The 13030-nt window shown below is 37.6% G+C and overlaps 1 protein-coding gene across 1 annotated transcript in view; it reads right to left on the reverse strand.

Annotated features, from left to right (window-relative positions):
* Positions 1–1400: 1400 nt before the first annotated feature.
* LOC114787868 (mucin-17-like) overlaps positions 1401–13030 on the reverse strand; it is a 75054-nt gene continuing 63424 nt past the window's right edge. Inside the window, exons 38-62 of the mRNA XM_028975772.1 lie at positions 7900–7961; positions 7708–7766; positions 7494–7557; positions 7239–7393; positions 7007–7128; positions 6862–6923; positions 6670–6728; positions 6456–6519; positions 6201–6355; positions 5968–6089; positions 5823–5884; positions 5631–5689; positions 5417–5477; positions 5162–5316; positions 4936–5057; positions 4791–4852; positions 4622–4680; positions 4349–4448; positions 4228–4278; positions 3963–4120; positions 3713–3834; positions 3564–3625; positions 3379–3479; positions 2891–3039; positions 1401–1810 (exon numbers count right to left, since the gene is read on the reverse strand). Coding sequence (XP_028831605.1) covers positions 1715–1810; positions 2891–3039; positions 3379–3479; positions 3564–3625; positions 3713–3834; positions 3963–4120; positions 4228–4278; positions 4349–4448; positions 4622–4680; positions 4791–4852; positions 4936–5057; positions 5162–5316; positions 5417–5477; positions 5631–5689; positions 5823–5884; positions 5968–6089; positions 6201–6355; positions 6456–6519; positions 6670–6728; positions 6862–6923; positions 7007–7128; positions 7239–7393; positions 7494–7557; positions 7708–7766; positions 7900–7961 — 2343 coding nt within the window. The 3' untranslated portion in view covers positions 1401–1714. The remainder of the gene's footprint in view (positions 1811–2890; positions 3040–3378; positions 3480–3563; positions 3626–3712; positions 3835–3962; positions 4121–4227; positions 4279–4348; positions 4449–4621; positions 4681–4790; positions 4853–4935; positions 5058–5161; positions 5317–5416; positions 5478–5630; positions 5690–5822; positions 5885–5967; positions 6090–6200; positions 6356–6455; positions 6520–6669; positions 6729–6861; positions 6924–7006; positions 7129–7238; positions 7394–7493; positions 7558–7707; positions 7767–7899; positions 7962–13030) is intronic.

The following is a 13030-nucleotide window of genomic DNA, read 5'->3' on the forward strand; positions in this document are numbered from 1 at the left end:
CCAACTCTCGTCTCCCGTGCTCTCGTCGTCGTCCGTGTCGTCCCAGTCCACAGGGAGCCTTGCCAGCAGAGCGCAGAGTTCTTGGCTCGACATGGCGAAGATCGTGGGGGTCGCATTTTCTGCGCTCGCTGCCCACGTCACTTCCTCGCTGCTGCCGACGCCAACGTCCTCGCTCCGCCCACTCACCCGCCGACGTTGTCGCTTCCGGGTTTCGCGGAGTTTCCCGGGGGTGACGTCATCACGCGGCGCCGCGTACCACGGCTTCTCGGGGAGAAAACGCTCCACTAGAACGGGTGTCGCATCTCTCCCCTGGCGTCCGCGTTCGCCGCGCCGGGCTGCGTCCTTCGCGGCGTTTCTTAAATTTGCGCCGTTAACTTAAATTACGAACATAAACTAACCCGTAGGTGTGTGGCGATTGCCAGAACTCAAATTACAAACACTGATATCAACTGAAGTTCACGAAAATGCCGGAGACCCAGAAGGGGCGGAAACTTCCGGCATTTATGGGGCGTCAGGATTGGAGTCAGGTGTGGAGCCCAGCTGCAGGCAATCCTGACAGTAACGTAACACCCATAAATTGGCAAGCTGGTCACTGCCAGCTGCTCACACATTGATAGGCATTCATCAACTCGACTCTGCTCTTTTTCCACCACAGCTACGTAAGATTTATCCTGTTCATCTCCTCAACTCTCAAATCTTTCCTCTCATCCTATTCCTTCCCCAATTCAATTTAGAATGCGAACATCAACATCCGTGTGGTGTTGAGGCTCACACTGGCTCTCGTTTGCATATTAAACTGGAGGAAACTTACCTGCTTCCTTGCGTCCAATTGCACCTGGGTACCTCGTTTCTTCCAATACACACTCACGTTCTGGTCCTGCAGTGGTTCCGTAACAATAAGCTTTACTAAAATCACTTCGATTGCATCAGAACATGAAGATTTATGTTGAATGCTGGGGTGGGGCTCTATGCAATAACCCGACCTGAACCTGACAAGATCAAACCTGTCCTGAGCTCGAACTGACAACTAGAGTTTTTAAAAAGCCCAGATTTTTTTGCATGTACACTAAGCTAAGAAGAAAAGAAAATGTGTGGGAAAATGTGCTAGTTTAAAGCATAGTCGCCTAGCCTCCTTCTAGCCTCCATTTCACTTCCTCTTGCCATAATTAAAATGCATCATATGGTGATGGTGGCTGAGATTAGCAAACCAAATTGAAATTCAATTTTACAAAAAATGTAATAAAGCTAATTTACAACAATTTTTACCAATCACTGAAACAAATTTACAAACATCATATCATACTGAAAGTATAGGTAATATGGACCGGATGTTTGTGTTTGCTTTTTTACCATTTATTAATATCTGAGAATTTTATTTTATTTTTTTTATTACAGCAGGTCAGAGTAGCAGAACGGTAAACGGTACACACATGTTTAATAAATATAATGTTAAATAATTTAATAGCATAATGACTAATGTTATAAAACCTTTGCATAAATGAAGAAATTAAATACAGTAAATTGAATAATTAAAAATAAGTTAATAAATACAAGCAGATTCACAAAACAATAAGAAACATGCTGTCTGTACGAAACATACACTGTGTTAGTTGAACCATTCTTACATTGTAACTCAAAAACCCATTAATTTCGTAACAGAACAACTTTTCAAACATTTAAATAATACATGTTAATCATTATTGTGCAAATACACTCAGAATAGACCATTGCGTGTAGTGTACTGAACATTGTAAGATTGCCGTCTTCTCCAACGTCTCCTGAGGGCTGCGCAACAGCCACACAGCAAACACTGCCAGAAAAAAAACATAATTTTCATATTATTATTTTGCATGTATTCATCAGTCCAGGTGACAGTGAATGTTTAGCCTAAATTGTAAATGTCTTTTGTTTGAAAAAAATCTAAAAAGAATTTCATTAGCTGAAAAATAAAATCTTGTCAGCATGCATGCAAATGTAACGTGATGTTTTACCATGTCATAAGTGATTTCTCAGTTATCATCACTGTTTATGCCACAACATCAAAAACAGTCAATGGCGACGTAAACTATTACTGAATGGTTCATTATATAATGCAAATTAGAATTAAATATGTTGCAGTTGGCTTCTTTTGGGACTGTGTAGCTGCAAAAAGATCTGAGAGTCTATGCTGACCATAGTACTTGCTTACAGTACTCTGATGTTTAGTTCATGTACACAAGTATTTGTGCATTATTTGCTCAAGGAAGCAATAGAAGTAGACTGTGCTATGGGAAGATTGCTAGTTTTTGAAGACACGTGATATTCTTCACTCCTTCATCTAAATGACAGTTTACCATACCATACCAACTTTATTTATAAAGCACTTTAAATGAACCACACAGGAAAAAAGTGCTGTACAGAGAATAAAAATGAAAAAAATACAATTTTATAAGAATTGATTCACAAAATAATAACAAAAAAGATATACAATCTAATTAAATATACTAAATATCAATGTCTCACAGGGGGTCAATAGCCAATGAAAAAAGATGGGGTATTAAAAACAGACAGAGAAGAAGCCTGTCCAAAATGAAAAGGCAGATCATCACACAGCAGCGAAAGCAGAGTCCCTTCTATGTTTATCTTTACTTATAGACACACTCTGATATATTATAGACACAGCTTATATATTCTGGGAAGGTTTAAGGAAAGTAATTTTGACTTCTCCAAATTCCCAAAGATCTTATTTTAATAAAGCATCACTGGGATAATGGGAAAAGATCAGTTTCATCCATAATTCATAATATAGACTAAAAGATCTGCTACATTGATTTTTTTTTTTTTTTACAAGTTGTTGTAAGGTTGTGTCTGATTAGTATAGATTTAGTATAGTATGTACAATGTGACTTACACAAAGAAGGATCCAGAGTGGAACAAGGATGATTGCAATACCGCAGGGTATAATGATTGCTAAAGCCCATCCAGGAAAGCCTCCTGCTGATGCTGTTGTTGTATTATTACTTGTTATTTCTGTAATAGTTGCTGTGGTTGGCTGTAGACCTGGAAAGGAAATGGGACACCTTGAGTAAGACTGGAACAATAATTCTGTCACGATTGGGTGCGGCTGGTTACGCACCTGGCGCCAATCTGCTTGACATCGGGGCTCCCCTGTTATTGGCCCTTGTGCCGTTTTTATTTGTATTTATTATTAATAAATCCCATTCCCCGTATGTCGCGCCCACCCCCCGCGCGCTATATTCCCGCAAATATTCTCGCAAACCACCAAGTTAACCATGAACATAGATTGTCTGTTTTACAGGGACTAGAACTAAGGGACTAACATGAACACCTCGAAAAGAACTGATGTTAGGAATATATGGCAAAAAAACAACAACATACCACTAAGTTTCATGATCTCCTCCAGGAAGAGACTTGGTGATTTCAAGTCACTCTCATTAAAAACATATTGTACATCAGCCTGAATTTCATTGGTTCCATCCCTATAAGAAAACAGTACATGAGAGCTTAAGAAATAATGTGTATGATACTGAACAATGAAGTTTATGCTTCCACTACTGACTCACAAAAATTTTAAAGGTCCAAATGTAAATGGAACTGTATTGTTGTTGCTCAAAATCATGTTGAGCTGTGGGTGAAAACAACAAGTCAAATTAGAATAGTGATCCATTGAAATTCTTCTATTGGCAATTGAATATGTATATATTTAACTCACCAGTTTATTGACAGAACTCTCAATTAAGATATATGTGTCATTTCTGAGGGTAAAATGTGATGACATTACAACATTGCTGATGCCATATCCAAAGTTGATAGCAAATGCAGTGCTGTTTATTCCTGGAAAAAGGACAGTTTGGTCAAATGTTTTGTTGCAATATGTTACAAAATAGCTGTTTTAGCTTTCAAGTCTTACAAAAACATAATCTAATTAAGTTGTTGGAGAGACCACTAATCGTGAGACTTACTCTCATAAGTAACATTTTGAATTTTCACTGGATTATTCAGGGTGGTCCTGACTCTAGAGTCCAATAGGGTGTTAGCAGCATTGAGGACTGCACTCTCACTGGGAATGGGACCCAAAGTTTGAAACACCAGTCGTATGTAGATCAAAACTGTACCAAGTCTACAAATTACATGACAGAATATTTTGTTACACAACAGAACATCACAATTGTCTACATGTTATTAAAGCTAGTTGATAGATTACAAGGTTCAGGATTTTATACATACACAGTCTGAGGAACAGTAGTGGTTTCTGGTACTGATGCACCTGACCAAAGGCTGTGACAGAATGCAAATTAGTGATGTTCAGTTACCAATTATTATATAAGTATTATATTATAATACATACAGTGTAATTTTTGTGCTAGCAGGCTCAGCTTCAGTTGCGCTTGCTGTATCAAAACCCTCTGTTGTAGACATTGATGTGGCTGTAGTTGTAAATGGTGTGGCTAAACATGGATATAGAGAATTCATACACAAAATGAGTTACATAATGATTAAATAGGATGTACTACAAACAAAAAATGCTCATTACGCTGCATATGCATTTTAATACATCAAACCAAATAAAATGTCACAACACCACTACCACATGTTACCAATAGAGATTTTAGAAACTCACTAGTTTCACTTTCCTGGATTGTATATTCCATGAGCCCTTCAATTTGATCTGAATTTGTCCTAATAAGAGATCAAAAAGTCATTTTCCATTTAACTGTCTTGGCAAGGTATTACTGCTGTTTACATGAAAAACTAAGACAGTAAAAGATTTTTTAAATGTCAGCACTCACATAAAGTTTGCATATTGAAAGATCAAAAGAGTTTGTCCATGTTCACTGAAGACTGTGTTGAGCTACATGGGAATAGAATGTCATTAAATATATGCATTTCAGCAGGAAATTTACAAATAACTAGAATCCATTAAACTGTACTTACCATGTTGTTAATAGTATTCTGAATTTGGTTATATGTGTCATTTGCAGATTCACTTAACTCTGGCATGCTGACATTGCTTAGCCTTAAGCTGATAATAACTGCATATGAGGTCTCTGAACTTTCTGTGAAGTAAACAAAACGTACTGTCATCTTTCAGAGATGAATGAAAAAAAAAAATTATGCAAAAAGATCTAGAAGTTCTGACAGCTTGTAGGTCTTGACTTACGTTCATATGTCACATTCTCCACCTGAATTGTTTGATAGAAGTTTGCAGACAAAGACAACAGAAGTGTGCGTGTAGTATTAACTGCTGCGGTCTCACTGGTGATGGGTGTGGAAGAGTTGAAGACCAGATAAGCGTAGATGAGAGCTGACCCCACTCTTTATATAAAACAAAAGCATCCATTGTTTTCAGATCAAATATAAATCACAGTGACAAGCTCATCATTTGGAAAAGTACTCTATAGAAAACTTTACATACATGTTGACTTGAGGTTTGATTAAAGCTGGAAACAGGGTCACCGTAGTGGTACTGATCATACCTGCTAAACCAACAAATCACGTCAAGAGATTATAATAAAAGGGTTATTCATGCAAACGAAACTCATGCTTCATGTCCAATACAACATATGCATTTCATTATATAAGAGAAAATAAATCTACCACAGGCTACAAGTGAATTTACAAAAACTCACCACTTTCATTTTCCTGGATGATATACTCCATGTGCCCTTCAATATAATCTGAATTCATCCTGATAAGAGAACAATATCATGCTATTTAAAATCTGAAGGCGTTTTCCACGTAACCGTTTTAGCAAGATGTTTGTAATGCTGTTTACATAAAGAATGGAGAAAATGAACATTCAAAAAAATGTCAGGACTTACATGAAGTTTGCACTTTGGAAAGTCAAAAGACTTTGTCCAAAATCACTGAAGACTGTGTTGAGCTACATGGGAATTTTATGTAATTTATAAAGTGCGTTTCAGCAGGAATTTATCAAATAAGTACCATCTATTAAACTATACTTACCATGTTATTAATAGTATTCTGAATTTGGTTATATGTGTCGTTTGCAGATTCACTTTTCTCTGGCATGCTGACATTGTTTAGCCTTAAGCTGATGATGACTGCATATGAAGTGTCTGATATTTCTGTTAAGTTAACAAAATAGGACATTTTTTTTACATGAAGGTATGAAAATTATGTGATAAAATCTAGAAAAAAGTTCTGACAGCCTGTAGCTCTTTTAGCTCTTGACTTACGTTCATATGTCACATTCTCCACCTGAATTGTTTGATAGAAGTTTGCAGACAAAGACAACAGAAGTGTGTGCGTAGTATTAACTGCTGCGGTGTCACTGGCGATGGGTGTGGAAGAGTTGAAGACCAGATAAGCGTAGATGAGAGCTGACCCCACTCTTTATATAAAACAAAAGCAGCAATTGTTTTCAGATCAAAAATAAATTTCATTGACAAGCTCATAATTTTGAAAAGTACTCTATAGAAAACTTTACATACATGTTGACTTGAGGGGTGATTGACACTGGAATCATGGGCACCGTAGTGGTACTGATCATAGCTGCTAAGGCAAACAATCACATCAAGAGATTATAATAAAAAGGTTATTTATGCGAACGAAACTCATGCTTCATGTCCAATATAACTTATGCATTTCATTATATAAGAGAAAATAAATCTACCACAGGCTACAAGTGAATTAACAGAAACTCACCACTTTCATTTTCCTGGATGATATACTCCATGTGCCCTTCAATATAATCTAAATTCATCCTGATAAGAGAACAATATCATGCTATTTAAAATCTGAAGGCGTTTTCCATGTAACCATTTTAGCAAGATGTTTGTAATGCTGTTTACATAAAGAATGGAGAAAATGAACATTCAGAAAAATGTCAGGACTTACATGAAGTTTGCACTTTGGAAAGTCAAAGGACTTTGTCCAAAATCACTGAAGACTGTGTTGAGCTACATGGGAATTTTATGTAATTTATAAAGTGTGTTTCAGCAGGAATTTATCAAATAAGTACCATCCATTAAACTGAACTTACCATGTTGTTAATAGTATTCTGAATTTGGCTATATGTGTCGTTTGCAGATTCACTTTTCTCTGGCATGCTGACATTGTTTAGCCTTAAGCTGATGATGACTGCATATGAAGTGTCTGATATTTCTGTTAAGTTAAAAAATAGGACATTTTTTTTACATGAAGGTATGAAAATTATGTGATAAAATCTAGAAAAAAGTTCTGACAGCCTGTAGCTCTTGTAGCTCTTGACTTACGTTCATATGTCACATTCTCCACCTGAATTGTTTGATAGAAGTTTGCAGACAAAGACAACAGAAGTGTGTGCGTAGTATTAACTGCTGCGGTGTCACTGGCGATGGGTGTGGAAGAGTTGAAGACCACATGAGCGTAGATGAGAGCTGACCCCACTCTTTATATAAAACAAAAGCAGCAATTGTTTTCAGATCAAAAATAAATTTCATTGACAAGCTCATAATTTTGAAAAGTACTCTATAGAAAACTTTACATACATGTTGACTTGAGGGGTGATTGACACTGGAATCATGGGCACCGTAGTGGTACTGATCATACCTGCTAAGGCAAACAATCACATCAAGAGATTATAATAAAAAGGTTATTTATGCGAACGAAACTCATGCTTCATGTCCAATATAACTTATGCATTTCATTATATAAGAGAAAATAAATCTACCACAGGCTACAAGTGAATTAACAGAAACTCACCACTTTCATTTTCCTGGATGATATACTCCATGTGCCCTTCAATATAATCTGAATTCATCCTGATAAGAGAACAATATCATGCTATTTAAAATCTGAAGGCGTTTTCCATGTAACCATTTTAGCAAGATGTTTGTAATGCTGTTTACATAAAGAATGGAGAAAATGAACATTCAGAAAAATGTCAGGACTTACATGAAGTTTGCACTTTGGAAAGTCAAAGGACTTTGTCCAAAATCACTGACGACTGTGTTGAGCTACATGGGAATTTTATGTAATTTATAAAGTGCGTTTCAGCAGGAATTTTTCAAATACGTACCATGCATTAAAACTGTACTTACCATGTTATTAATAGTATTCTGAATTCGGCTATATGTGTCGTTTGCAGATTCACTTTTCTCTGGCATGCTGACATTGTTTAGCCTTAAGCTGATGATAACTGCATATGAAGTGCCTGATATTTCTGTAAAGTTAACAAAATAGGACATCTTTTTTACATGAAGGTATGAAAAATTATGTGATAAAATCTAGAAAAAAGTTCTGACAGTTTGTAGCTCTAACAGTTGACTTACCTTCGTATGTCACATTTTCCATCTGAATTGTTTGATTGAAGCTTGCAGATAAAGACAACAGAAGTGTGCGTGTAGTATTAACTGCTGCGGTGTCACTGGCGATGGGTGTGGAAGAGTTGAAGACCAGGTGGCAGTACACATATGCTATCATTTTTATATCTGTATGCGCAGTTGTTGAGGTTGTTGCAGAACTCAGTAAAGTTCCAGAAGTAGCAGTCATTTTTTCTTTTGTCGGTGTAGTCAACTGAGGTGTTGTACTGTCAAAGGTAAAAGCATTGGTGCTACTCAGTTCTGTTATAGATCCAGAAGGTGGTGTTGTTCTATCAGGTGTTATATCAAATGTAGATAAAGGAAATTGGCTTAATTGACTTTCATTTGTCGGTTCCGGAGTTTTTGTAGAGAGCTGTTGTGTTGTTTTGGAGGTGGTTGAAGAGACAGTACTTTCCTTTATGATGGATGTTGTTTCCACTTTTGTAAAATTGGATGTAGTCAACTGGGATGTAATTGCCCCTAGGGTAGAAGCTATGGTCTTACTCAATTCTGGTGTAGACACAACAGTTTTTGTGGTTGTTATATCAGGTTTCGAAGATGTAGTAGAAGGAAGTTGGGTTGTTAGACTTTCTGTTGTATATTCCTCAGTTTCTGTTGGTGTGAGTTGACTTGTTTTTTGGGAAGTGAATGAAGGAGCAGTGGTTGTAGTTATACCTAATTTTGTAGATGATGCTTCAGTTGTGACAGTTGATGTGGTTGTTTTATCAGGTGTTCTAAATGTGGTAAAAGGAATTTGTCTGGATTGACACTCAGTTGTAGGTTCCACAGTTTCTGATGGTGTGGGTTGACCTGTTGTTTGAAATATGGATAAAAAAGCAGTGCTTGTATTTACTGCTTCTGTTGTAGCTGAAGCTTCTTTTGTGCTGTTTGATTCCATGGTTGTAGATTCTTCTGTACTTGTCAATTGAGGGGTTATAGTGTCTAAGGTAGGTGATGTGGTCTTCTTCAATTCCGCTGTAGATACATCAATTGGTGTGGTTGTAATATCAAGTGTTGCAGATTTAGTTAATGGATCTTGAGTGGACTGAATTTTAGTTGTTGGTTCCACAGATTCACTTGGTGTAAGTTGACCTGTTGTGTTACTGAGTTCTGCTGTAGCCACAACACTTGGTGTAATTGTAACATCAGTTTTTGTACGTGTGGTAGAAGGAAGCATTGTGAATTGACTTTCAATTGTAGGTTCCACAGTTTCTGTTGGTATGAGTCGACCTGTTGTTTGAGATGCGAATGAAAAAGCAGTGGTTGCAGTTATTGCTTCTGTTGTAGCTGAAGCTTTAGATGTAGTGGTTAATTCAGGTGTTGTAGATTCTGCTGTAGTGTCTAAGAAAGATGCTGTGGTGTTACTCAGTTCTGCTTTAGATACAACACTTGGTAATGATGTAACATCAAGTGTTGTAGATTTAGTAAAAAGAAGTTGAGTGGATTGACTTTTAGTTGTAGGTTCCTCTGATTTGTTTGGTGTGAGTTCACCTGTTGTTTGGGATGTAGATGAAAAAGCAGTGATTGTAGTTATTGCTTCTGTTAATGTTGAAGCTTCAGTTGTTGTGGTTGATTCCACTGTTTCTGCTGTACTTGTTGTGAATTGAAGTGTTATATGATCTAAGGGAGATGCTGTGGTGTAACTCAGTTCAACAATTGGTGTGGGTGTAATACCAACTGTTGTAGCTGTAGTAAATGGTAGTTTACTGGATTGATTGTCAGTTATTGGTTCCACAGTTTCGTTTGCCGTAAGTGGCCCTGTTTTTTGGAAAGGGGATCGAGCAGTGGTTGTTAAAATGTCGGTTGTAGCTGAAGCTTCAGTTGTTGCAGTTGGTGTTGTTGTTGTATCAGGTGTTGTAGATCTTATAAAAACAAGTTGGGTGGATTGACTTTCAGCTGTAGGTTCCACAGTTTCTGTTGTTGTGTGTTGTGTTGCCATTTGGGAAGTGGTTAAAGGAGAAGCTGTTGTTGATAACATAGGAATTGTTTCTGTTGTGGCCAAAATTTTTGTTGTGGCTGATTCCACAGTTGTAGATTCAACTGTATTCAACTGTGATGTAGTAGTGCCTAAGGTAAAAGCTGTTGTAGTACTCAATTCTGGCGTAGATATATAATTTGTCACGATTGATGTGGTTATCTCCGATGTTGAAGGTGTAGTAGAAGCAAGCTGGGTCGTTTGACTTTCAGTTGTAAAATTCATAGATTCTGTTGTTGTGAGTTTTGTTGTTCTTTGGGAATTTGTTGTAGGAGAAACTGTTGTTGCAGAAACTGATTCTGTTAAAGCCAATACTCCTTTTATTATCGTTGATTTGGCAGTTGTAGTTTCACCTGTAGTCACCTGAGTTGTAGTAGTGCTTAACGTAAAAGCTGGGGTGGTACTCAATTCCGGTGAAGACACAAAAGTTGTCAGGGGTAATGTTGTTATCTCAGGTGTTGTAGATGTAGTAGAAGCAAGCTGGGTTGTTTGCCTCTCAGTTGTAGGTTCTACACTTTCTGTTCTTATGATTTGTGCTGTCATTTGTGAAAATGTTGAAGGAGATATTGTTGTCATTGAAACTGATTCTGATGTATTTGAAGCTTCCGTTGTTGTGGTTGATTCCACTGTTTCTGTTGAAGTATCAATTGATTCTGTTGCAGCAAATATTTCAGCTGTTGTGCTTGATTCCACAGTTGTAGATCCAGATGTAGTCAACTGCGATGTAGTAGTTTCTAAGGTAAAAGCCGTGGTTGTAGTCATTACTGGTAAAGACACAAAAGATGTAATGGATGATGTTGTTTTCTCAGGTGTTGTAGATGTAGTAAAAGCAGTTGTAGGTTGCACAATATCTGTTGTTGTGAGTTGTGTTGTTTGGAAGGTGGTTGAAGGAGATATTGTTGTTGTAGAAATGGATTCTGTTGTAGTTGAAGCTTCTGTTGTTGTTGTTAGTTCCACGGTTGTAGATACAGCTACAATCATGTGAGATGTTGTAGTTTCTAAGGTAGAAGCTGTGGTTTTACTCACTTCTGGAGTTGACACAAAAGTTGTCAGGGATAATGTTTTTATCTCAGGTGTTGTAGATGCAGTAGAAGCAAGCTGGGTTGTTTGATTCTCAGTTGTAGGTTGTACAATTTCTGTTGTTGTGAGTTGTGTTGTTTGGGAGGAGGTTGAAGGAGAAATTGTTGTTGTAACAATGGATTCCGCTGATGTTAAAGCTTCAGTTGTGGTTGTTGTTGTTTCCACAGTTGTAGATTCAGGTGAAGTCAAGTGAGATGTAGTAGCTCCTAAAGTAGAAGCTGTGGTTGTACTCACTTCTGGAGTTGACACAAAAGTTGTCAGGGATAATGTTTTTATCTCAGGTGTTGTAGATGCAGTAGAAGCAAGCTGGGTTGTTTGATTCTCAGTTGTAGGTTGCACAATTTCTGTTGTTGTGAGTTGTGTTGATTGGGAGGTGGTTGAAGGAGATATTGTTGTTGTAGAAATGGATTCTGTTGTAGTTGAAGCTTCTGCTGTTGTTGTTAACTCCACGTTTGTAGATACAGTTGCAATCAGCTGAGATGTAGTTGTTTCTAAGGTAGAAGCTGTGGTTGTACTCACTTCTGGTGTAGACAGAAAAGCTGTTACGGATGATATTGTTGTGTCAGGTGTTGCAGATGTAGTAGAAGCAAGCTGGGTTGTTTGTTTCTCAGTTGTAGGTTGCACAATTTCTGTTGTTGTGAGTTGTGTTGTTTGTGTGGTGGTTGAAGGAGAAATTGTTGTTGTAGAAATGGATTCTGTTGATGTTGAAGCTTCTGTTGTAATTGGGAATTCCATGGTTGTAGATACAGCTGCAATCAGCTGAGATGTAGTAGCTCCTAAAGTAGAAGCTGTGGTTGTACTCACTTCTGGTGTAGACAGAAAAGTTGTTATGGATGATATTGTTGTGTCAGGTGTTGTAGATGTAGTAGAAGCAAGCTGGGTTGTTTGCTTCTCAGTTGTAGGTTGCACAATATCTGTTGTTGTGAGATCTGTTGTTTGGGAGGTGGTTGAAGGAAAATATGTTGTTGTAGAAATAGATTCCGTTGATGTTGAAGCTTCCGTTGTGATTGGGAATTCCACGGTGGTAGATACAGCTGCAATCAGCTGAGATGCAGTAGTTTCTAAGGTAAATGCCATGGTTGTGCTCAATTCTGGTGTAGACACAAAAGTTGTAATAGATGATGCTGTTGTCTCAGGTGTTGTAGATGTAGTAGAAGCAAGCTGTGTTGATTGCTTCTCAGTTGTAGGTTGCAAAATTTCTGTTGTTGTGAGTTGTGTTGTTTGGGAGGTGGTTGAAGGAAATATTGTTGTTGTAGAAATGGATTCTGTTGTAGTTGAAGGCTCTGTTGTTGTTAACTCCACGTTTGTAGATACAGCTGCACTCAGCTGAGATGTAGTTGTTTCTAAGGTAGAAGCTGTGGTTGTACTCACTTCTGGTGTAGACAGAAAAGTTGTTATGGATGATATTGTTGTGTCAGGTGTTGTAGATAGAGTAGAAGCAAGCTGTGTTGATTGCTTCTCAGTTGTAGGTTGCACAATTTCTGTTGTTGTGAGTTGTGTTGTTTGGGAGGTGGTTGAAGGAAATATTGTTGTTGTAGAAATGGATTCTGTTGTAGTTGAAGCCTCTGTTGTTGTTGTTGTTGTTGTTAACTCCACGTTTGTAGATACAGCTGCACTCAGCTGAGATGTAGTTGTTTCTAAGGTAGAAGCTGTGGTTGTACTCACTTCT

This window comes from Denticeps clupeoides, chromosome 4 (assembly GCF_900700375.1).
Source record: "Denticeps clupeoides chromosome 4, fDenClu1.1, whole genome shotgun sequence".
NCBI lineage: Eukaryota > Metazoa > Chordata > Actinopteri > Clupeiformes > Denticipitidae > Denticeps > Denticeps clupeoides.